Source organism: Manis javanica, chromosome 9 (genome assembly GCF_040802235.1).
Source record: "Manis javanica isolate MJ-LG chromosome 9, MJ_LKY, whole genome shotgun sequence".
NCBI classification, from domain to species: domain Eukaryota; kingdom Metazoa; phylum Chordata; class Mammalia; order Pholidota; family Manidae; genus Manis; species Manis javanica.
The window spans coordinates 115,694,859-115,721,572 of NC_133164.1; the positions used below are offsets into that span (position 1 = coordinate 115,694,859).

The following is a 26,714-nucleotide window of genomic DNA, read 5'->3' on the forward strand; positions in this document are numbered from 1 at the left end:
AAAATGATTACAAACTACAGTGTTAAACAATTAAAATGCAAGCTATTTTTGTGGACATTTATAAATGATTTGATGATTACCAAGGGCTCCAATGTTTGTTCACAAAGCATAAACATAAATATTATCCCATGTGATTGAAAACTATGACTTTTCTTTTCACCAAGGTTCTTTCTGTTTACATTTCTGTATCATAATTTACAGTGAGGGAAGTTTTAGTCTTTTCCTTTTCCTTTGAGATATGGCAATTCTTCCTCTAATGTACTTTAGTTTCCAATATAAGACCTCAGTTGGAATTAAATACAGAATTTTGCTTCTATAAAGGCATTACTGTAGCATTACAATACAGTAAAGAATGAGCATTTTCAAGATACATTTCTTGTGAAAGATAAGTACACATTCAGCCTGGCACCTGGATGACTTGTTTGATGACTCACATTGTCACACTGTCAAATGACGTACTTAAGCTTCTTCAAGTCATTTCTGTGCTATCTTCATAATCTCCTCATATTCCTGTCCTAAAAAAGCCTGGATGAGGTCCAAACCACCAAATAATGGAGTGTTAATATGGAGGTATTGATAATGAGGCCGGCCTCATTTGCTGCAGGAGGAGGAGTTATGCATAGTGTCCTTTCAGCCTTGAACTCAGCGGCACACACTTCTAAGATCTGTGGTTTACTGTCTTGTTATTGAAATGTGTCCTTTGTCTAATACTTGCAATAATGAGGAGCTAATTCCCAGAGTCAAGTATGTATTTCAGCATTTCATAAAAAGCTGCTGATGTGTGGTGGAGGAAAATCAAACCCACAGCATTTCCAATTTACTTTTCATCTTCTCATTACATGTTTCTTTTAAAGATTTTATTCAATTAATCCTGCTGCCATGGAGGCACATTTCTCAAAATGGAGCAAAGATGTTCCTCTCATTTGACTGTGAAAAGGCATCCATTTTGGATTATTTTAATTCTAAAGGCTGCATGGGATAAGATTAATACAGTAACTCTCATTTAGTGAGCTTCTGAATTACAGAATGCATTTTCCAATTTATTCAAGTGATTGTTACTGTGTATAGTTAAGTAGATCCTAACATTATTTTAATTGTTATGCACAGGTGCAGGTATATAGACTGTTATTTGCTTATTAAGGTTTAAACTTACTAGCTTTTGAACAATCAAGATTAGAGATGAATTTAGGGTCTTAAAAAGAAAATAAGAAATCAATACTCTGCTAGTAATGTAAATGTCACCACATGATAGACTCCTTCAAAGAGACTAAGACCATGTTTGCTTAGAAGTATTTTGTGTTTTCTTTGATTTCCCCACATCAGAGCAGTGTTCTCAGAATATGTGTATTTCAAAGGCATTTTCCAGTGAGTCCATCATACATTCTTCTTCTTTTTTTCGCTTAGCACAAGTCACAAATAATGTACAATTTTCCTTCTGCCTTTTCCTGTGGTGTTATTTCCTAAATTAGTTTCAATGGTAGGATTCAAAGAGATATTTAAGAAATAGGTAACAGGATTTAGTGACTGTATAAGGAAAGTGGGAGAAAGAATTTAAGGGTGAAATTACTATGAATAACTGGATAAGTAATTGTGCTGTTCCTTCAGGATGGGAGTGTGGAGATGATTAATATTATTTGGGATATATTACATTTGAGGTACTTGTGACATCTGGTAAATACGTCTAGGAGGTCATGAGTAAGTGGTCGCAGAACCAGGGAGAGGTCTGAAGTAGAAATTCAGGTTTGGGAGTCATAGGCATACGCATGGCAATTAAAATTAAAGGAACAATTGAGAACATCCGTAAGGCATGTATATAAAATGAGGGAGAGAATGATTTGGACATTACTTGATGAAACTGGAAACTTTAAGTTAGAAGGGCAGGGAAAGATTCAGGTAAGGTAAATTGTTTTATTCTTCCAGGAATAAGGTATTTTAAGAGTTTAAAAATAACTGATGGGCAAAGCAAATAAATAAAAATTCATGTTGCAGTAAATACAAGGAACTGCATGTGTTATCGAGAGAGGAAGGCTGCCTGCTGGGACGAGAGGCAGGGGCTTGACATGTGCCTTTCACTGTCAGTGGCTAACCTGGGTTTGTTCCAAGAATTTAAGAACAGACGACACATGTTCTCTTGACGCTGATATCCAAAATTAGTAGAGTCACTTCCAACACATTATATTGATCAGAGCAAGATAGGTCAGCCCAGATTCAAGGAGTAAGGGGGAAAATATATATGAAAAGAGAGGAGCAATGAAATATTGTGGACATTAGGAAGGTAGAAAAAAGATTTTGAGCCCAGCTCTGCTCCAGAGAAACTAAAAGACCTTCCGGTTACACTGACACAAAATGACAAAGGTCAGATTGACTCTCAGATCAGCTGACTTCCACTAGTCTTCTGTGCACTGTCTGCATTACTCACAAAGTAACTGTGTGGCTCAAAGTCAGTTAATATTTGCCACTGTTTGAAGAAGGTTCCCAGGAAAGCATAAGGTACACTATCGTTGAGTTGTAATCTGAACTCAGCTTTCCTGAAAATGTATGGGACCTTTCTGTGGGGGTCACTGGGTACAGTCAGTATGCCCGGTGGCAGTGGAGATCCTGGCACAGTAAGGGAGTCAATCTGAGCTCTAATGTGAACTGGGTTTTAGACACTGGGTAGGACTATAGTCCTTTGCAAGGTTTGTGTTTATTTTTGGCTTATAAAATCAAAACAGTCTACCTGAATTCACAGTAGGAGGTTGTGGTACACAGAGGAGCCCTACCCCAAATAATATCAATGTCCTAATCCCTGGAACCTGCAATTTCACCTTATGTGGCAAAAGGCACTTTTCAGATTCAGTTAAGGGGCTTATAATGGGCTGATGATCCTGGAATATGTCATTGGGCTCAGTGTAATCACAAGGGCCCTTATGAGAGAGGCAGGCAGGAAGATTCAGTCAAAGGAAGAGATGTGATACGAGAACCAGAGGATGCACCGATGCCCATATGCGGAGGAAAGGAACGTGTGGCCTGTAGAAGCTGGAACGATTCTCTCCTGAGGCCTGCAGAAGGAACACAGCCCTGCCGACATCTAGCTTGACACTTGTGACCTCCAGACTGCAAGAGAACAAAGGAATGTTTCCGAAGCCACTGCATGTGTGGAAGTTTGTTATTGCAACAGGAGGAAATTAATACTGAAGTCAAAGTGGAGCATTTCTGTGAGAAGCTGAGCCAGAAAACAGAACATAAACGAGAAAGCAAGTCATCTGTTAATTAGTATGGGTAAGAATCTGGGTAGGCCGACCTAGGCGTTCTGCGTTCAAGTTAAGTTAAAATACTACAGGAGGGCAGCACGCATTTTGGGGATAACAGCCCTTTTTCTCTCTCTCCTGAATCTCAGCACTCCCGTGTGGACCGCTTGCTTCCTGTGCCTGGTTTATGGGGCTTTACCCCACGTTCTGCCTTTGCCATCTTTCTGGGATTAACTGCCACTCTTTTTAAACACCTGCTCTTGGCATCCTCTGGTTCTCAGACCACACCTCTTCCTTCTGAGTCTTCCTGCCCGCCTCTCGTAAGGGCCCTTGTGGTTAATTGAGCCCAATGACGTATTCCAGGATCATCTTCCCGTTATAAGCCATGATGAAGGCATCCCCAGGCAGCCTCCAAATACTGAATCATACATATAACAGTTTGGAAAATACCTTTCCTTCTCTATAAAAATACTTAATTGCCCAATACAGGTATGTTTTATGATTCACAAAAAAATTTCAAGACAATTAGAATTTCATACAGCTGTTAAATCACTTGCAACTGTCAAAGCAAAAATCACTCTGGACAGAGCTGAACAGGTCAGGCGAGACTTAAGGGTATTGAATCAGGGAAGGAGGCCCCAATTCAGTCTAAACAACCCAGGTGAGACAAAGGGCTGGAGATCTTTACAGTGTGGTGGGATGGGCGGGTGAGGGAGTGGGAGTGCAGAGGGCATCTGTGTTTGCTAATTGGCTTTACCCAAAGGAAAAGTAAATTTTCCTGTATCTTCATGATGGCGGGGAGGTGGTTTTACAACTTGGAGCAAGGCTCCCTGAGAAGGCTGCTCCCGCCCTCGGCAGAAGCGAGCTGCTAGAGGCGCTGTCTTCCTTGCAGATAACTGAGGTTCCTGAAGGAAGGTATTCAGGGGCTGTTAACAATGGTTAGAGGTTTTAAAAAAATTCACGTCTCAGAGGGGCAGAGAACTGGTTTTCTAAAGTAACTGCTCTAAGAAAAGAGAGGTCAGGGGCCCTAGAATCGGGAAGAAGCCTGACTGAATTCAGTCAAGCTGAAGGTAGCACTAAAGCCCGCTCGGGGCACAGCCCGGGGAAAGGAGGGACTAATGGCAGTGGTGCAGATAAAGGTGTGTGTTGCTTTCGGAAAGTGCTTGGGGAATAACTTTGTAACTTTTACAGTTGTATTTAAATGTACAGAATTGTTCTTGCTAAGATACATTTTTCAAGATTGTAGATCACTTTTAAAGTTCCAGGAAGTAGTAGATTTAGGTAGAGTTAAGATAATCATAAAGAGAAAGTTATGATTGAGGGTTATTTTTTCATAGGCATGGTCTCAGTTAAGCCCATTTACTTAGGAAAAAAGACTTATATTGATCAAGAAGTAGTGAGAATATTGAAAGCAACAGGATGTGCTTTGATCTAAAAAATGGCAAAATGGCTGGAATCTCCAAAGAAAAAACTGTTTTTAAAGATGACAAGCAGTCTTAGTGTTTCTATGCAAAAATCAACATTAAACACAAGAGACTAAATATATAGACATGTGCTTGTGTGCACACACACTGACAAGCCCTGGTGGCACCTTGCTGCCATTAAAAGAACCGAAGGAAGCATTTCCAGAAGGATTTACCCTGGATCAGTTCCCAAACATTTGCAAACAGCTTCGGTCAAAAGTGCAAGATCTTAACATTGAGCTTAAATGAGAGCCTATTTGGCTATAGACAAGAAGCCAGGCTACATGGAGAAAGAAAAATAAAGTGCAATGATTTCATTAAATGATTCAAGATTATATTTCAGCTTTGGTTTTGCTATGGAAGAAGCTAAAAATGTCAACGGGAACTATTTAGACCCCACTTTTTTTTCTTTTTTTTTTAATTCAAGAGATGACTATTATAAGCTGACTTTACTGAAGACGGAGGCCTAGGTGTCATGGGGGAAACAGAAGAGAAAGACGTAGTCTTTACTTTGCATTTCATATGCTCATAACCTAATGGGAAGTAATGGCACTAGTCATAGTATAATAATAACACAGCAAATATTTTTACAGTGATTTCCCTGTATCAGGCACTGTTCTAGGTGCTTTAAATTTATAAATAATTTGCAGCAATCCTGTGGGGTCGGTGATGAGGCCAGGTATCTAAAATGTGATAATATCTTACAAAATGATGCCCTAATTATTCCTAGAGCCCTAGGAATGCCCCGCTTCTTAGTCAGAAAGGGAATGGGTGGTGGATGGACATGGACTCGAGTTTACATAATGTGCCCGCCCCCAGCACAGCTGTAATTCTGGGCTTTCACTAGAACTCTGATGTTGGGTTTTTGTGTCAATAGAACCAGCTTGCCCTTGCGTCTTTTCTGATGCACATTAACGCTGTGTGTACAACTCCATGTTTGTAGTTAGCTCTCAATATAAAGTTTTATTTTTTTAGTTAGGTAAGGGGCTTATGGGAACACTCACAAAGAAAGGTGATAGTTGGTCTCAAAAAAAAAGTCAAGAGGAATGGCAAACTGACATGAGAAGGAAGGAGCAGCAGGTGATACGTGCAGCTAGAGTAGTTCATTTTAATTGCAGGGAAAAGGTTGGGAAGAAGAGGATTTAGTATCTGATCTGGAAAGGTAAGCTTCTCTGAAGCCTCCGGGGTCGGGATTGGCCAAAAATGGCCTGCGTCTTTGTGGACAGCTCATAACTTAAGGATTGCGGTACAGTTTTAAATGATTGAAAAAAAATCAAAAGAAGAATGTTAAGTGATACATGAAAGTTATGTACAACTCAGGTTTTCGTGCCTGTAGATGAAGTGTGATAGGCACCTGGCCACACGAATTCACTTACATGTATCAGAGAACACGTGACCTGCAAAACCTAATTATTGACTATCTGGTCCTTACAGGAAAAGGTTGCTGAGCCCTGCCACAGTCTTAATGCTTATTTCTTTTAATCCTAAAGTCCGTCATCCTTCAGTGACAATAAATTGAAACAATCTATTTTATAGTTTGGGAAAGAATATACCACACAAGTCTGCTGCTTTCTTTCAGTGTGTCTGACATAGATGTCACTTGACAGATGACAAAGCGAACTCTAGAGGTCCCAGAATGGCTCTGATGGCATCGCTAGTTTGGGTCTACATTTGTTATTTTAACTTTTTCCCCCCAAATATAACCTTGCTCATTAAATCCAATAGTTAGGGAATGTATTACTTATATAGAGAAATCAAGAAGAAAGAGAAATGGGAATTAAAATTTCATTGCAGAAGCTTTTTCTTCAGTTCGTTTAATACCCTATCCATCACACCAGATCCCTCTTTGGGAACTAGATGTCTAGCTTATTCGGAGTTGCTCTGGATATCATTTCGTGTAGCAATTCCTTTTATCTGTAATCTTGATTCATAGCCATTCATATGAATTTTTTTATTGCTTTATTTTCATAAAGCTTTCAGGCAACCAATCATCATGCATGATACCATTTCTTTATGATTCATTGGCAGCCAGATGTCAATACCTCATGTTGTCGTGTTTTAGACACATTTCAAAAAACAACGTGCTATAAAATAATGGCTTTCATTTGTGCAGTAAATTTTAAATGATTCTCTCCTAAGTCGTCAAACTTTTACTTGTGTACAGGACAACTCTGTGTCCCTTTTGGTAAACCTAAATGAGTGTCTTCAAATTTGTGGTTTTGAATTGATTTAAAAACTGATGATACACAGGAATTTTTAACACAAGCTATCATATGTGGACACATACATAAAAATAGGATTTCTCCTATAATTTGTCAATTGGATAAGCAAGGTAAGAACAAGCTAAATAGGTTAGTATCCAAAATATTTGTACATTTAGAGTTTCTAAATAAATGTATTTGGATAAATAAGAATGGTTTGTTAGCAGAACCCAAATTAAGTATTGGGTTACATGTATAGGCCCAAGAAAATTTTAATGATGAGGTCAGTTTCTTACAAGAAGATGTGCATCACATTTACCTGATGAGCCTTTTAAAAATATATAGGCATGTGCCTCATACTGGATCTGCTGAAACAAATCTTGGAAGGGGCGCCAGGCATGTGTTAGAAAGTTCCCCTGGGTGGTTCTCATTTTCACCTTTGGTTGAATCACTGGGCTATAAATATTTTAAGATAATAGGCAACAAAAAAGGTGGCCTCATAAAAATATCACTGCATTTGTTAATGAGGTATTGTTTAGGGCACTGTCCCCACATGCCCCAGCCTTTTCACAGGAAACTTGAGGTAAAAATTCCAAATGCATTTTCCCATAGCAGTTCCGTTTAGTTTTATAGTCAAGAAAAGCAATATACCTTTTACTGTTTCTTCCCCTGTCTTTCACTTCAGCCATCGGGATTCTCTAGGACAAAAGTATGGTTCAGTTGTAAGGCTCTTGTGGACTGGATATCTACATTCTAGTTTTTTCTCATTCAACAGGAATTTATTAAGCCTCTTCTATGTACCAAACTCCTAAGAGGCACTGAGAATGCCAGTGATGATCCAGACAGTCTGAGCTGGTGTTCTCCTGGGTGGGGCAGGTGGGAAGCCAGGAAACAATAAGTGCTCCCTGGTCTAGACCCTGTAAACCTGTTCTGAGTACTTACACATTTCTCCCTCAGTATTACTTAGAAATGAGCCATGGAATCTCTTTACTGTAATATTTGTGCACAAACACACACACACACATACACATAGTTGACATGGGATCACTTTTTAGTAAATTCACTGGCAAATTTTTGGAGATATGTGACAATTTGAAAGCATTTTCTTTTCTCTAGTTTACTTTATTGTAAGAGTATATAATATATATAACACAATATATGTGTTAACCAACTTTATTGTCAGTAAGGCGTCTGGCCAACAGTAGGCTATTAGTAGTTAAGTTTTAGGGAGTCGTAAGTTATTCATGGACCTTTGACTACACAGGGGTTTGGTACCTCTAAGCCCTGGTTGTTCAAGGGTCACCTGTATATACACAATATACATGCTTATATTTTATATGTACATGGGTGTTCGTAAATATGTGTATTATATTGTATATAAGCAGCATGTATATATATGTCATATATATATACACACACCATATATAAAGTGTGTGTATATAGATATATCCTATGTTATATTTATATAACTACATTGTTTTATTTAATATCACATCCTTTTGAGATGAGTTGGGATGTATGGATATGTACATGTGTGCACACCCATATGCCCATATACATGATAGATGAATTTAGATTACAATTCTTAACATTACATTTTAGCCCATTTTTCTTAATTTTTCTTAAATAACCGTTAAGTAAAAATGACAAGTAAATTATGCTTTGTATTTGATAGTATTTCTGTCAAAGTCTTCTTAAATTCTTTTTGTTTTGCATTATTAAATATAAAGAATATTATGGGACAGTTTTTTATTGGTGAGATCGAGATTAAAAGTCACAAAAAGCTGTGACTCTGTATCCCTTGAAGAAAGAGAGGCATGTCATTGTCACAGACACCTTTAACATGTCGTGTGTATAATTTTTTTTTTCACAGAAGGTGCCTCACTGGTGCAACATTTAATTGCCGTTAAAACTTTTTTTATAAGCTGCCACTCAGTTTGACTTGGGTCACAGTTTTTGAGGAAAGCGTTAGCATGTTATTCTCGTGGACACTTACAGAACAGAGATTCTGGAACATACTGTCAACCATCTTATACAAATGAAAAGAGATTCAGGGACCGCTAATGGAGGCACAGTAAAGCCCTAACAATGGGCACTTCACTGAGAACTGGTTGTGTTTTCAGAACCGTGATAAACTCAGCAGGCCCCCACTTACTGCCTTGGGTGCTTCTGGAGAGCCTTAAAGTGCAGGACTGTGAAGGGAGGCCCTGAAATCAAAGAAAATCATCTTTTAAATGAGAAATTCAATGGAATTTCTCTTTCATTGGCACCCTAGATAGGGCAGTTGAATAACATAGTTGAAGAATGTTACGCTGATGGTCCCTGTTGGAAAAGATTTTTAAATTTTATCAGTTGTCTTTCAAATAATACGCTCAAGACCTGCATTGGTCCATGCCATGTATGGCCACGGAGTGGGTTCAGTTAGCTCAAAGTTAAGTCTGTGAGTCAGAAAGGCAGCACAGATTCTGATTGGCATTATTATTTATTATTTTTAAATGCTGATGGCACATTTTCAGGACTGAGTCCTTCCTATGCTTATTGACATTCATAAATGAAAAGGCTTTGCTCTGCTGACAATTTCATTGGTAATTTAATTTCTCTAATAACTTTCTTTACAGGACCTGGATTTTGAAGCCAAAACAAGTTACACCCTGCGGATAGAAGCTGCAAACAAAGACGCCGACCCTCGCTTTCTAAGCTTAGGGCCCTTCAGTGACACGACTACCGTGAAGATAATGGTGGAAGACGTGGATGAGCCCCCGGTGTTTTCCTCGCCCCTGTACCCCATGGAGGTGTCGGAAGCTACCCAAGTTGGGAACATCATTGGCACTGTAGCAGCTCATGACCCAGATTCTTCCAACAGCCCTGTGAGGTAAAACTCCTTTTCTGCAGCTTTACCACAACCTCATGTTTCCACATTATGATACTTTTGCTTCATAGCAAATAAAACCAGTTTTGTATCTGTATTGAGCCATAGCAGCAGAAGTGAAATAGGATCAGAACTCAACATTTTACTAATTTACAAGCGTTTCACCTGATTATCCAAGGTCATTATTATGTAGCAATATTTTTAGGCATCCGTTATTATCCGCAAGCCATAGCTTATGATATTCAGCCAATCATCCTGAGCTCCTTCAAAGAAAACTGTGTTCAGAGGTGAAATAATGCATCTCCTAGTGGTAGGATACTGCATGTACTAGAAAACTAATTTTATAAACAATGCACATTAGGGATTCATTTTTAAACAAATCTTTTTCCATATTGGTCTATTTGGATAGCATATGTTTGTTTAGTTTATTATTTCTATTTATAGAAAGTAAAATAATGTTTACCTATATATAAGGATTATTTTTAAATGTCCTTTCAGTGGTCTTATATCAAGACTAGGCACATTGTTATAACCAACTAATCTCTTTAGAAATAACAGAATGATGATATTTAAGCATTTCAAAATATCACAACATTCTGCTCTACACTTTCTACCTAAAATTCATAATCTGAGATTTACATGTATGTTTTTTTGCATGCATGTGTTGGTATATGGTTGCCCATGATAAATTGTGTCTTTTTAAGTGAATATTAAATAGAGAATATACTTGAAATGACATTATATTAAATGTCTTAATTTGGGTTCATAAGCACAGCTTTTCAATGTGTGGGTTTGGATTTTGATTACAAAGTCTATAAAGTAGAAAAATCAGTGAGTGTTTTATATTCAGATATGTTCACCTTATATGTAAGCCAAGAGCCTTTTAGATCTGACTGATACTTAACAATACTAAGTTCTCTGAGCCAACTTCTGAGCTGAGTCTGATACTGGCTACAAAATGCCATGAAAATATCTGTAATGTAGACAAAGATTCTTAATTCAGAAAAGCTCCTAATCTTTTATCTCCTTCATACTAAGCTGATTTAGGTGCACATGCACACACACACATACACACACACACACACACACACACACAACTAGTGCTCCCCTTTCCTTCTCTTTTGTCTGACATTAATACCATAGCCTAGTAAGGAATTGGTGTAAAACAATTATTTCAAAAGTGAAGCACCCTCACTGTTTATCTATACTGTAGAATTTAGGCTGTATGAATAGCTATATTATTTTTAATGTGGTGATCATAAGCCATTTTTAAGAACATAAATGGGCACTAGAACATCTGGAAGCCACAAAGGTAACAGATACGATTGCCTTCCCCTCAGCCCTGTAGCAACCCAGCCGTCATTGTCAGACCAGCACCCTCCCTCAAGCTCCACTGCACACACTGAGTCTTACTGACTTGCACAACTGGAATTTGGGTTTTGTTATCACATCTCTTAGGAACACGCTTAAGTCTCGTTACATCATGAGCAGTCAGCCAACCAGAGCCCAACTGTAGGCACAGATCACCTACTCAGGGTAGTCTGACTTCTGCTTCAGTCATTTAATTTAATGGGGAGAAGAGAGAGTGATTTCGTAAAGTTTGGTGTATGGAAAAAGAGACACGTTAATAAATATCATAATGCAGTACTTAAACGCATAGGAGGGTTTAAGAAAAATTTGATTTATTTGCATTGATATTATCTTCTTTTTTTTCCTTTACCCATTTTCTTGTGTATCATCCTGTTAAAGCTTTTGTGAGTAAATATTTCACTCTATAATATTTGAAGAAAAGGCAGTATGATAGAATCACTTGGGGAAGAAGAAGGAAAAGTAGGACCATGTGGGTAGTGATTTGAATTAGCAATTAAGTGAATCCCTGGTCTGCTGCCTGAAGCACAGAGATAGGAAGGGTCAAGGTCGGACTTTGCTGATTTTGGTAAAGTTATCCATGGCATTCATCAGTGAAAGTGTAGCTGGCCAGCAGTATATTTCTAGCTCATTTTTGTTTTCTTAAATCTAATGCAGGTGACCTGAAAATTCAGATAACTGCTCTCTTACATCATTTTCAAATATCTAAATCTCACAGAGACAGACATTGTTCAGAGTGAACTAAATGTTATTGTGTGTAAATAGTTCTTTTGCTTTGTAAACTTAATTTCTTGACATATTTAATACTTCTATTCTTGAGACATTTCTTTACCTCCAAGTATTATTTCTAAGTCAACACAACCATTCATAGCATTTTTCTGGACTTGTGTCTCACAAATTTCTCCTTCCCTGTCCGTTTCTGATATCCTTTAGGAGGCCAGTACCCTCATTTTGTGGTTAGGCAAGTAGGTGAGTATTCGTGTGATTGTCTAGAAGCCTTGTTCTCAGATTCCCAGCATGTGCTGAGAGACCCGAGGGGTATCATTTAGCTCCCGAAGTTTCCGTATTACCCAGTCAAAAGGTAAAGCTACCCTCATCCCAGCTTTATCCTAGGTTTTCTGAAGATTGATCAAGAAAGGGAAAGTAACTGATGCTTTTAAACTGTGAATCATGAGGATTAGAAAGTATTATCATTATACATTGCTATTTCAGTGTTTATTGTGTTTTCATGTCATTTTTATTTTCAAGGTTAAAACAGTCCATGAAAAGAGACATTTTATAAGCAACTATATCAGCAATCTACACTGAAGGTTGTTTTGTATTCACTTCCGTTCCAATATATAGAAAATGCTATGTAGTTGCTTAATGGACATAAACACGTGCTTGCATTTGGCCCTCAAGTCACTCGGGGTATAAGGCCTCCTTCAACAAATGTCAGTGGCTAAACAAACACCAGTCTGCTGAGATCCCAGAGAAAGTGAATTTTCAGATTGAGATGGAATCTGAGAAGTCTTATAACTGTGACCTTTGTGCTACTGCACCCTTAGAGATACGGTAGTTCTTTTGAGGGATGGAAAAGCAGTATTTGTTTTATTGTAATTGTTTAAAATTAGCCCAGTAGTATTTGAATTGTAAAACAGTATGAGGAGCTGGTTACTTAGTAGGTATGTTTTTGTACACATTGTTTCAATCTAAATTATTCCTATCTGGTTTTTCTAAGCATTTTATCCAGTAGCATACAGAAAGCTAGTGGTTCACTTGCAAATTAGTAGAAATCAATTCCACTAGGAAATCAGAGTTGTAATCTAGTTCAAAATGCTGCTCAATTTAATATAACTATGACTAAAAATGAAAAAAAAAGCATATGTTCAGGTATGGTGAAAATAGCTTTTGTGTTAGAAAAGTGTACATAATATCCACAGATAAATTTCAAAACATGTTAATTAGGAAATTCCCATTTTATTTCAGGCATTTTTCTACCTTTTATTATATTGCTCTAGAATTAGAACTCTATTTAGAACAAAGGTCTTCTGAGTTAGCTTTTTGAAACACTCCAGATCAAATGAATTTATTGAAGATTACATTTCTCTTCATTTAGCCCCTGTGGTATTTACCACATTTAAAATGCTTCCTGAAAAGTCTGGCTAATAAGAATACAAAATCCATAATCTTTTTGGTATGAGTCTTTGGGAAGTATATGTAAAGTTAGAAGATTCAAGAATTAATACCTAGTTATCTTGTAGTATACTGTTAGCATTCTTCAGTGGCAATCAACAGAAATTGGCCCTCAGTAATGGGGAGAAAAGAAATTTGTTGAAATAATTGAGGATGGCTCACAGAATGAAAAGTTGAATAGCCAATCTTCAGAAAAGACATAAGGTTTGTCTGTAAATACAAGCAGCGAGAGTGAGCAGCCCTCCAGGACATGGCAGGGGACGAACCTGTGCTGATTCTTTCCTCATGGCCCTTGGCTTAAGGATCACATTTCTTGAAAAATGTTTTGGCCTGTCTTAAAACATGTGCCTGTAGCTTACCAGGAAGTTCTGGGCATCTTTATGGTGCATGCCACCAAGATTGCATGAGATTGGGAAGGGAAGGTTTGAATAATGGAGTTGCTGTTATGAGAAGGGGTGAGGATGCGAACCATGGCGTTACAAAGTAGTGAGCTCAGTGATTTATTCTGAACTGATTTACTTCTCATGACAATCCTATAAGGCAGCATTATCATTCTTTTGTTATAAACAATCGTATCTTCAGTTACACAGCTATAAAACAGGGTGTCAGAATTCTAGCAAGTTCTGAATCAAAACCTGTTCCTTGTGTTAGTGCGCACACACACGCACACACACCAAGTTCTTAAGAGATTAACGTTTCAACTCAAATGATTCAGCCACTTCTATTGTTTATATTTGTCCCTGTTTATTACTTTATCTTTTGCCATTTGGGGAACAGCAGTGATACCTTCCTGTTCGTTCAGACCACTCACCTGCATGTTGTATTTGTGAGCACTGAAGGGCATATTGATAGCTGGGCAAGAAGAATGCTACTTGTGAATGTGAATAAGAGCATTTTCCTTGACCTCCATAACTTATCAAACAGCAGCAATGATGGCAACGGGCTTTTATTGGGGAATTTGTCTGATGGCAGATGGGCAGAGCCCTGGGGATATACAGATGTGCACAGTGTGGCCCCGACAATCTGGTTATCTAGTATAGAAGAGATCATACACAAAACTTACAAAAAACTCAGTGTTCAATCCAAAAATGAGAAATCATCTTGTACAACTTTTGCATTTTGCAGGACAAAAGGGAAGAGTGCAGAGGTAGATGGAAAGCACAACTTAGTACAGTAGTTTAGTACAGGGTCATAAATACTGTGCTTTAATGCCTAGTCTGCGGTTCATGGTGATATAACACAAGGATCATGTAGTGAGGTCCACAGATCATACATTCTGCAGGTTTTCTTAAAAAGTCATGATTTATCAGTTGTTTTCAGTTTAGGTGGGTTTTTTTCTTTTTCTTTTTTTTTTTCTTAGGTTAAATGAGTTGAATTGAAAGCAAGAGGCTGGCAAGATGTAGGAAACAGATCCAACTATGTGTCTTTCTGCTGTTCACTGCTTCAAATGTTGGAGAGTTTTAGCAACAGCCTGCATTCTTTATGCAGACCAAGAAGGGCCAGTTTTGAATTATATTTATTGTGTTTTTAATACTGAAAAGCTTAATGAATTAAAGATTTTTCTTTAATGCAAAATGAATTTAGAGATTTTGCTTTGATTAAGAATTGTTCAATGTTTTTTTTTTTTCCTCACCAATATGCTGTAGGTACATCCTTGGTTTCCCTGTCCTAAATGCCCTAATGTTTGGTTTGATCCTGGAGAAATTACAGTTACAAAAATATGCAATGATGAGTGGGATAATGTAGGACAATGGCTAAGGTCAGACACTTAAAAAAGTTTAAAGATCTCTGTTTTAGCTCCCTCACTTCACTGATTAATAATTTTGAGTTGCGGAATTAAGTGACTAGTAGTTCCTACAGGTAGTCTGCAAGCTTGGCACTAACAGCCCAGGGTCGCTTGACTTCTAATCCCAGAGTCCTTTTTTCACATCACACCATACTGCATTATTTGCTGTATTTCCTCGAATTATTACTGGTGTGAATTGAAAGAAACTTGATATTTTGGAGGGGGTGGGGTTGGTTGACTGAGGGTAAAGAAACCTCTGAAAAACAAGGAATTCTGCCTTGACAAAAATTAAGAGGTGTTAATTTTTAGGATCTAATCTTCCTGCTTTCTGATACCACTCTTGGTCTTGCTTCCTAAAACTATGAACCATTTTCTTCAAAATGATGTACAGAAAGGCTGTGTCCCTTGAGTTTTCATCCCAGATAAATCAGCCACGTTCTGCACCATTTGCTCTAATTCAAAGGCAAAGCTCCAGACCCTGTGGCCCGGGAGTCTCCAATTTAAGGCAGGAGTGCAGTTCTCCCGGATGGCAGGGCAGTCTCAGGTGTGAGGGCTCCAGAGGTGTCCAAAATTGGGGGGGGGGGTGAGTTGGAGAAGAGACAACCCCTTGGTGCCTGCACCACATCCGAGAGCCATGGAGAGGCCCTGAGGACATGATTGCTGATGTGATTGGAAAGGCTAGCTGCTATAATACTAGAGGAATGTCTTGGAGGAACCGTAAACTGAAATAGTTGAAAAGGAGGGAAAAAAAGAGGACAGGAGGAACAATATGAGTAAAGGCACAGGAATGGAGATGCACGTAACCTTCTCATTCATCAGGTAACTCATCAGTTTGACTGGCGAGGGTTTTCAGTGGGAGAGCAATGGAAAAAATGAAAAGCAGAGTAAGAATTGTTGGTGACAGACTGAAAGCTCATTATGGGTGGTAATGTGATACATACTGGGAGGGAGGTTCAGATGACTTGGTTCTGAACCTTGGCTCCATGACGCAACTGTGAGACTTTAGAGTCTGATTCTAAAATACAACAATAGTGCCTGCTTGTCTTGGCTAGAAATCATGCTTGGCTAGTAGCAATGAAGCTTAACACTTTGACTTACTAAGGTGCAGTCTGGAGCCTGTCACTCAAGGACTGACGATTTGGCAGTGTAATGCCATCAAGGGCTGTGGTGGCTTATACCAAGCGCTCATCACTTCGTAGGTACAAGATGGGCTTTGGATCTCTTCCCGTTGTGTTCATGTCCCAGGTGAGATAGAGGTCAGGGGAAAAACTCAAATCCCTGCTGAATTAACAGATCTCTCTTGTCCCTTATGGAGTTTTTCAATGATGCTCAACCCAACAACTTTTGCATCTAATCTGCTAAACCTTAGATATAAGGACATTGCTTCTCCAAGGGAAGCTAGCCAGTATAGTTTTCCAGCCAGACACATGGCCGCCTCTAAGAAAAGCAGGGTTCTATTAGCCAGAATCAAGGGCGAATGGATGTTAGGCATGCAAATGGGAGTCTGTCACCCATGGCCTTAGAGCCATCTGAGGATTAGGGAAAAATGTAAACTGTGTTTTAAATACTCAAATGTTATGAAAATGGACAGGTTTAGAAGAAAGGATAGTTTGGGGGAAGGTCACCAAGTCTGCTTTGAGAACACTGAGCCGGAGCTGAAGGTGTTGCGAGAAGTATGCAGCATGGTTTACATAATCTCAGGGAAAGAATTGAGACAGGAAGTTGAGATTTCAAGCTGTCTGCCTCATAAATGGACAAGGCAGAAGCTTTAACTGCTGTTGCTGCAAAAATGTGGATATGGTCTAATGGTCCCCCCAGCGTACAGAGGAGGAGACCAGGAATTTTAGGCTACATTGTGCATAAACTAGAGGGATCGCTGTGGGTCCACATACCACGAACCGCCTCAAGAGATGCACTGAAGTTAACTTTGGTTCATGATTGGAGAAACACCAGTCCTCTTCCTGTTCAGCCTCTGATTGACTCAGGCAGTCCCACATCTCAGTCCCTAGGCCAGGGGTCCCAGAACCACAGAGTCTTGCTCCCCCAAACTCCCTTAGGGCCTCTTCTCCTTTAGCCTTCAGCCCTCCCAGACACTAAGCCAGAGACATTTTACATCTTCCATTCTAAAATGTGCCCATATTTTCTTTATTTCTCTTGGTTAAGGGATTGTTTTTCTCAGGTAACTATATACAGTAGCTAATGCCTCAGACATTAAACTATTCAGTTTTTGGCATGTCCGTAGGGACTGGTAGAAACTAGGGAACTGTTTTAACACTGGGGGACCCCAAGTCCTTGTGATTAGGAAACGTAATAACCACCCAGCCTGTTCTGGACAATTTTTCTACTGCTTGTCTTCGCTGAGATCTTCCATCTCTTCTCGAGCCAATATCTTCATTCTCTCCCGCCAGCTGCCCTCACTTCCTTATTCATACAACAGGAGAGCAATTTGTTGGTTTTCTCCTAAGTACTTATTATAGGTTGCTATTTTTAAAAACAGTTGTTGAATGTACTGTATTTCCTGAAATGGAGTGTCAAATGCAGGTGCTCAAGGATAATTGCCGGCTGCATGAATGAGGGGGAGACATAAGACAAGGATATGAGAATAATTTACATATGACCAAATGTGTATACATGAAGCTGTGCTATTTAGTGAGATCAAAGTGAAAATTGTAACTGTTAAAAAATATTCACAATGTATAAATGGAAGCTGCAGAGTTTATGATTTAGAAATGATTCATATTTGAATAGAAACTTTGGTGTACTTTCTTCTTCAAATCATATAGAGACCTAGGGTGGTAACTACATCCCTAAGAGACGAGAGATTTTTCTATGAGTGAATAGAAGTGGGAGACAGTTAACATACTAAATGAACTTTCAAGTTTAGTGCCCTTCATTCTAATGGTGGGACCTTTGAGACTATTGATAACAGATATAAACGTTTTAGTCATTAAGTTTAGCTTGTGGGGAATGACATGAACTCACTTAGATATGTGTCAAGTTCAAGGCCTATTTGCTTTGTAAGTCTGTACAACTCTATTTTTTAAATATGCAACCATTATCATAGTGATTTGAAAAAGTGAACAATCCAGACTTTTAGTATTGGCTTAATTGATGCATGAGTGCATGAGTATTATGGTCCTATTGTCAAACTTTATATGATTCTATTACTATTCCATAAGATACTATTACATATATAAGTATATGGGTGTTTGTGTATTTACTTAAATACACATATACACATGCAGTAATGGCACATAATGTTTTGACTAATGCAGCATTTCAGAGAAGAAAACCTCTGTAATTGAAAATTAAAATCTATTTGTAACAAAGAGAAATGCATAGTGGATTTGATAATATAGAGGCCAATGATAACACAAGCGGAGGAAAAAGTTTTCAGTATAAAATAACTTGCTTTTGATTCAAATAAAGCTCTACAGAGGGAAAGTGCTTAACTCCAAGGAAAACATTCTTGAAGGAACAGAGTGGAGGGGAAGTGCAGCATAAGCAGAACAGTTTGATTTTGATATGAATAAAGGCACTTCACTCTAATAAAAAAGTGATAGGAGAAGGTATGGGGAAACTCAAGGAAGATTTGGTTTGCTTCTCATATCCCGTGTTGCACAGATTCAGGAGTTGGGCACACATTTTTACTGCCATTGCCTTTTTCAAACTAATTTTCTTTTTCCTTCAAAACTCTCTTTTGTGGAATGCATCATCAGATTTACTCAGAATCTTCCATATTGCTTTGAAACCACCAAATATACAGAAATCACACTGATTCATTGAGCATTTCAGTACCCGCATCCCTGTATTCCTTCCCAGCATTATTCCTGGCATGATGATTAGTGACTAACTTAGCTGCCCCTGTGCCCCATTGAACGTGTTGGCCTCTCACTTTCTGAGAGTTATTGACTCTGGGGACCTGTTCCTCTGCCCCAATTTAGTCAGAGATGCTTAGGAAATTACCCTTGGCTCATCAGCTCTCATATATACACAGCTTTTGAAATCTACCTCAAACATCTCACTCTGTGCCTACCACCTCCCTCTCCAGCAATTCTGCCCCCTTGTAAAGACCTGCAATCTTGATGCCACCAGAGTCTTCTCGGAGTCAATCTGCCTTCCCTATTTTCTCAGTTATCTTCCTGGCATACATCTGTGTCCTTCATTATTGCCACTCCTGTATGTATGCCTCTGTATTCCTGTTCTTTTGTTGTCCCTGACTGGTTAAACCCAGCCCTCTGCTTTCTATGCACTTTCAAACACATGGATGAGAAGAGAACAAGACAGATAAACTGGATGGCTGGTTTCACTTTAATGAACGTTAACCTCAAAGGGCAATCCACAATGCTTAGCTATTCCATTATACGTTCTGTTCTTTTAGAAAAATGATTCTCTCTCCTCCCAAACCACCTCTCCTTCCTGCTCTTTCAGCTGATGACCTTGCCACAATCAAGAAAATAAAACCATTGAAAAATAACTTCTTAATATTCTCAACACTTAAATACCTGTTGCTGCACAAAGAGAATAATGTTTGTTGATTTATGGTTAATTTCATTTCTAATGTTTTCTGATGCCTTCTATTTCCCTTTTATAGTTCTTGCCTTTTGTAATACTACAGACTAGAATAGATGATTCTATTAAATAGTAGTGGTTGGAAAACTATGGAAACATAAAATGTTTTCTTAAATCGGGTGTGTGTTTATCTGTCTGTTCTTGTATTTGCTTTTAAGTGAGAGTCCTTATTCCCCCAGCTGGAAAGACAGTGAAGGGTGTTTGAAGATAGTCATTAGACAAGGGTGGGTGAATTTTGTGTATGGTACAAATAATAGCATAATGGAATAACAATGCAAATGGAGCAGTAATGTTTCATTAATATTTGGATAGCAGATATTGTGAGAAAAGGTGTTACACACCAAAATACTCATGCATTCCTAGGGGTTCTACTGTGGAGCCCCAGTCAAGACTCCTGAGTGAAAGATATAAAAAAGAAAAGAAAAAGAGTTCAGATCAGGCTGGTGCTATCAAGATAAAAGATGTTACTAAGTATATGTAAATGCGCCAGATGTCTACATATAGTTGATTTCAGAGGGATCTATAACCATGGTAGGGCTGCTAAACCTATTATATATAGTTTTTAGGAGTCAACATCATAATAAAGTGAATTTGAAGTGTGCAATGGCATATTTGAATCCACTGTGAAGATTGTACCATGGTGTGTATTTTGTACTGTTGGACAGAAAAAGAAATTACTGACAAGCAAGTTATGAACCAACTATATCCTGCAAGTTTTAAACTAAATGTTTATGTTACTAATCTGACAGATAGTGAAGTCAGCAGGATTTGGTGATGGGCCATGCAATTAGTGAAATTAATTTAACAAATTTAATCAAACACAAATGTTGAAGTTTTTGTTTTTGGGGTTTTTTTTTAATGTTCAATTAGGTATTCAATTGACAGAAACACAGACTTGGAGAGATACTTCAATATTGACGCCAACAGCGGAGTTATTACAACTGCCAAATCTTTGGATCGAGAGACAAACGCTGTTCATAACATCACAGTCCTTGCAATGGAGAGCCGTAAGTCGTAAGGTTTAACGCTAAGTCAGGACGGAGGACATTGAGAATGGAGAGCAGGTTGTCAGGAGGCTATAATTACAACTTGAATTATATTAGGTGCTTATTTAAATTGAAATTTAAATCAAAAGATTTTGACAGTCTGATGTCAGGTTGTGAAATATATTCACTAACTTTTCTGCTAATCTTAAAAAGTTAGTGAAAGAGATTACTATAATATAATAGGCCTGAACTACCTTCAGAGGGCTTCTTGTTGTTTTGTGGTCATATTTCATAAGATGCATTTATGTTGATATGGAGCTGGTCGAATAGGTTTGAAAAAAAATAGAAAATTGATCTCTAACCAAGATACCCATATTTGTATATTCTGATATTCATCTAATTTTAGTCCCTGATAAGAAAAACATTGAACAATGTGTAATTATATTTTATACATATTATATACATATAGTATATAGTAGATGTACATATACAATACATATATGATATATATGAGTATTTATACAGATATGAGCTCTGGCATAAAAAATATTGAAATTCATGTTTTACTGGTCATTCTTTCAATGATTTTCTTATCAGGAACTAAACCCACATACACACACATAGACACACTCACGACACTAGTTGGATCAGATTTCCTGTTAAAAGTCTGCAGTGTTAATCCAGATTTCATTTGAAAGTTAGTCATTTCCTTATTAGAATTGTGCTTTAGAGAGGCAAATTTTTTTTATTGTAGTTGTTTTTAATACCAGTTTTCTGAGTAAAAATGACAATGGAATAACAGCTTTATTCTTAGGTTAAATTATAAAATGTTAAACAGTAAAACATTCTCCTCTCTATTAGAGAATCCATCGCAAGTTGGAAGAGGCTATGTGGCCATCAGTATCCTTGACATCAATGATAACCCTCCTGAATTTGCCATGGACTATGAGACCACCGTCTGTGAAAATGCCCAGCCTGGGCAGGTGAGAGAATTCATAACGCCACACCCCTAGTTTATGATTTCTTTAAAAATATCCAGCAGCCGTTGTCCTTGATATTCTGCCAGCTTTAAGATAAAATATATTCAGCCTGTCTAAGCAAAACTCACACTTTGATGTGCAGCATAAACTAATGTTAAAGGGACTTCCAAATTCTGGTTTAATTGGGATGATGAAAATTCCTCAGGATGAAAAGCTGAATATTGTAAAAGCCATGGTAAATGGTTAAGGGCTTGGACTCCTTTGAGGAGAAATATAGCATATTAAGTTTGACTGGGCTGTTTCCCACATTATACAATGGGCTGTAAGAACCTTGAAGTTCCAAGAATTAAGTGTAGTTTCATCGTAGGCTTGTTTGTTCGACTCATTTTTATTGTTCCCTGTCTAGTGATGTTCAGTCTCATAATCAGTTGGTACAACTGATTTCTGAGGTTCACAGAACTAAATTCAAACATAAATTTTGAAAGGGACATGATTTGTTTTCAGAGTGGGTTCATGTAAGTACATCTGATCCTTCCCCCAGAGGATCATTCGAGAAGATGGCATCATAACATGTAAAATTGCTCTGTCCTGCCTCAGAACATGTTGCAGAGCACACCGACATGCCGTCTTGTTTTACATTCTCTACCCCTAGGTCATCCAGAAGGTCAGTGCTATCGATAAAGATGAGCCTTCCAATGGACACCAGTTTTATTTCAGTTTAACAACTGATGCAGCAAATAACCACAACTTTTCACTGAAAGATAACAAAGGTAAGGTATTACTATTGTCGCCGGTAGAAGCACAGACTATCTAAACAAGTACTTTTTCTTGCTCAGGAATGCTGATTATGGACTTTTTTAAATACCAGCAAGGACATTAATTAAAGGGCAATGAGCCCCTCAAGTAATTTTTATCTATGGATTTGCTGTCATGAAGCAGCAGCTGCTACTTTAAATCACTTTCAGCCTAAATCCAAATAGGGGGGAAGTCAGATCCATCTCTGCTGGGCTTTTCTTCTAGACATTTGCCTCTTTATTTGAATACCAAGCTCTTTATCCAAATTACCTAATTGGTTGAAGGTCAGCTAATGCCTTAATAAGGACTGTACTACATAGGCATGACTTGAAACATTAAGAAAATAATTGGACTTCATACAGTTCAACCTAAACAACTTTTAAATATTTTCAATGCCAACATGTTATTTTATTAAAAATAAAATTCATTTTATTTAGTAATATAAATAATATAAACTAATATAAAGGGAAGAACATTTTCCATGTGGGTAATGCCAAACCCTCTGACTTCATCATAGTTCGAAGGGAAAATTCTTAGAACCTATATTCATTCAGCACAAAAAAGGGGGGAATTTTACCCCTTCCAAGGAAGTGTGACTGTTCCCCATTGTGTCATCGTCCAGTACCAACGTGATCCTTCAGTAGCACGTGCAGTGAAATGTCCCGACTTATAGGACATCCCACTGGGACCCCGTTCAAACGTTTCCCAGGTCAAGCCCAGAGCTCCCCAGCCTGTACCTCGAAGGAAAACCTGTAGGCATAGGGAAACATCACATCTCAGGTTGGCCCCCATCTTAGGCACATACAGAACATGATGACTTTTATGTTCTCTTTCCTGAACATAGAGTTCTCTTCTCCCATAGTGGGCATTGCAGCATGTGCTCCCCGTTCAGGGTGTGTGTGTTACTGTTATGTGTAGAGAAGCATACTCAACACAGTAAATATCCTTCAACCATTCATGCATAGTTCTTTAATGAACACTTATCAGATCCATACATTTTGAAATAAAAGATTTGTTTACACAAAAACCTGCCGGATGGAATCTGGAAATCCATTTTATTCCTGCCACATCTGTAGTCCCAGTTTATACGTTTTCTGTAGTCTTACGTGAACCTGCTGCTGTGTGCTATTTGAGATAGGAGATCTCAGCTTATTCTTTCATTAGATTTTAATTCTTGTTTATTCTTGCATGATAATACTGGGTAAATATCTTCTCGGCAGCTTAGAAAAGAAATATATACTGAAGCATATTGGGTGAAATTGGGGTTCTGGATTGCCTTCTTTTCCTTTATATTTCACTAGTTGCTGTAAGTTTAAAGAATCACAGATTCTCTAATTAGTTAATTATGACAAGCTGGCAGGATAAATTGCTAGAAGATTTTAAAAATCTATTTCTGATACAGAAATCTGTTATGTGATACACACTTATTGGTCATGTGAAAGGTTTCATAACGACTGTAATCATTTAGATGAAATTGAATATTGAATATAAATTAAACACAAATGACCTATTTTATCGCAAAATGTTACACGAGGTGTTGGTAACAATATATACCAATTTGGATTTTAAACTATACAATATTTCCTCTCTTGAGTATCTCTGAATACCAATTCAAATAAAGCTAGACTGGCTTATTTTACTTGTTTCTATCTTGGGCTTGGAACTTGTCAAAAAAGGTGGACTGGAGATTTCCTTTGTGCTATCTGATGATGCTTCAAAAAGGTGAACCTGTTAATTTTTATCATCCTCTTAATAAGTGTTAAGCTTGACTTTTAAGTAAAAGGGTGTACTATATATAATTCTCACAAAGTTGCCATTAATATAAGTAATGCATAAACATTTTCATAGTTTTACTTTGTAACTGTTTCTTTGGTTACAACCACGTAGCATGACATAAATATATTAAAATGAACCAATAGGTGGAAATATGGCTCCCCAACCAAATAAGTTCAACAGTTATTTAAAGTTTGGCAGGACAATTCCATCAGAAATCTCATTTTCCTAGACAACACGGCCTCAGTTCTCACCCGGAGGAATGGCTTCCGGAGACAGGAACAATCCGTTTACTATCTGCCCATCTTCATCGTGGACAGTGGATCGCCTTCGCTCAGCAGCACCAACACCCTGACCATCCGCGTGTGCGACTGTGACGCCGACGGGATCGCCCAGACCTGCAACGCTGAGGCCTACGTGCTGCCCGCCGGCCTCAGCACGGGGGCCCTGATCGCCATCCTGGCCTGCGTCCTGACTCTGCTGGGTAGGTACTGGCCCCAGTGCGCGCGTGTGAAGGAAGCACAGCAGCTGGACCGCATGACTTTCTCTTCTGTTCCTTCTAGAAACTTTTTGAGAACATAGGCAAATATTCTACTCAATGGCATTTTGTTCACTGAGCAACTTGTAATCGTTGGCCACACTTTCCAATGGCATATTTATCGATGACTCAGAAAAAAAAATACCAATTTCATTTTTGAAGCAGCAGTGAAGATAAATGGCTTGTATTTAAAATTGAGATTTTTTCAGATTTTTTTTTTAAACTTACCGTATCCTAGCTGTTTGTGATTTAATACAAAGGAGATGTATTAGACTAGAGAGGGTCTTTTCTATGTTGTTTTGATAATGTTTATTTTAGATATTACACCTTTACAGCCTGCCTCTTTTCATAAAAGATTTAGAGTGGATTTTATAATTATTTCCCAATTTTAGGAGCTTGCAATTTCAACAATGTAAAAGTTATAGTTTCTCAGGAGGAATTAATATATTTAATTGTACTTTTCCAAGATTACTTTATTATGTGGTTGAATTAGATTTACAACTCATATTAGAATTGCAGTTTAATAGGAGATTATGCAGCATCCTTTAAAATTGGGAGACGTCCAACATGGACATTTAGTCACGGGCTTATTCCTTAGCTACATTCTCTTCCAGTGCGACTTCTATAGCATCTATAGCAAGGCCAGCAAGCATTTAATAGTGCATCTGAGACTATACTGTGTGTTTCCTTGAGGTTTAATACAGTTTGCAAATCTATAATATATTTTTGTAAACGCAAAATTTACCAATAGGAATCATCATTATGTGATGTTTAAAAATAAGATTTGTGAAGTTGGGTAAACCTAGCTTTTATTACTGCCTCCAACATACACTAGTTCTTCACCAGGGGACTGCTAATTCTCCTAAGGCTGTCTGCTTAATCTAAAAGGGGAAAATATTAGAACTAGACTCATAAGCTTGTTGTGAAAATTAAATGAGATAATTCACGTGCCTACAGTCATAGTGAACATGCAATAAATTTTAAGTGCTATTGGTAAAGCAAGCTCTCAACCGATTAACCAAGCTAAGGCTTAGTTATTACTGCACTGCAAATTATCTCATAAAAATGGAAGTTATTATCTTCAATAACTTCAGCTAACTAAATACGTCTAGAAGGGAATAAACTTTTTTTTCCTATAGCTTCACATAGGTGGCAGAAGCTTTTAGAAATCCCTTAGAAATGGCAAGTAATCCCCAGTGAAAGCCTGATTAGAATATAAGGGACCAGAATAAATTTTGAAGAGGATAGAACCATTGCAAACTACTATTATTGCTCTACCAGGTTTCCAAAACATAATAATAAAGATGTAAATTGCATATATTTTATGGTAGCTAAATAACCTAGATACGAAGATAAAAAAGATTGCCTTTCATATTAAAATGGCAGTGTCTTTAGCTCAAAAGCATGGAATAAGGAAAAAAATGAGCAGGTAGATAGATGGTGTGTGGATGACTCATTTTGAACTTGACCAGCTTATTAGTTTAGAGTTTATATTGTACTTTGAAAGAGTAAGATAAAATTATATTTCCCAGAATTTAAATATAACCAATGGTTACTTAACTTGACTTTTTTTAAGGCTGTCCATCTAATGCAGCCTGCTTCATTTTTTAGAAAATACTTTCACTTGTGACTTAAGGATTCCTTACAGTTCAGGTTGCTTGAGGATTGTAATTAGTTAAGAAACATTACGTACTGGTTACTGAAAGTAAGTGTAATAGTTTTGCTGGATTTCAATCTTGCATGTGACATATATGAGGCTGTGTACATAGGTCTCAGGCTAAGATTATGTTTTGGAGATTTCATCAAAATTAAGTATGACAAATTTGGACATTTTCCTTAAATAGACGCCAGATTAAGAATGTCTCTTTACTTCTAAGGATCATGTTTTTATGTCATATTTTATTCATTTTTTAAAAGTTTCTGCAAATCTACTAAACGTAAGTCAAACTATTGGACTGAAGTGCAGTTTGGAGCCGGG

The 26,714-nt window shown here is 37.8% G+C and overlaps 1 protein-coding gene across 2 annotated transcripts in view; it reads left to right on the plus strand.

The window, feature by feature from the left end:
* The window catches only part of CDH7 (cadherin 7), a 116,606-nt gene that overhangs the window by 70,424 nt on the left and 19,468 nt on the right, over positions 1-26,714 (plus strand). For both annotated transcript variants that reach the window (XM_037002383.2, XM_037002382.2), the window contains exons 7-11: positions 9,513-9,766; positions 20,535-20,671; positions 21,512-21,633; positions 22,283-22,400; positions 24,431-24,682. In XM_037002383.2, the coding sequence (XP_036858278.1) occupies positions 9,513-9,766; positions 20,535-20,671; positions 21,512-21,633; positions 22,283-22,400; positions 24,431-24,682 (883 nt within the window). The remainder of the gene's footprint in view (positions 1-9,512; positions 9,767-20,534; positions 20,672-21,511; positions 21,634-22,282; positions 22,401-24,430; positions 24,683-26,714) is intronic.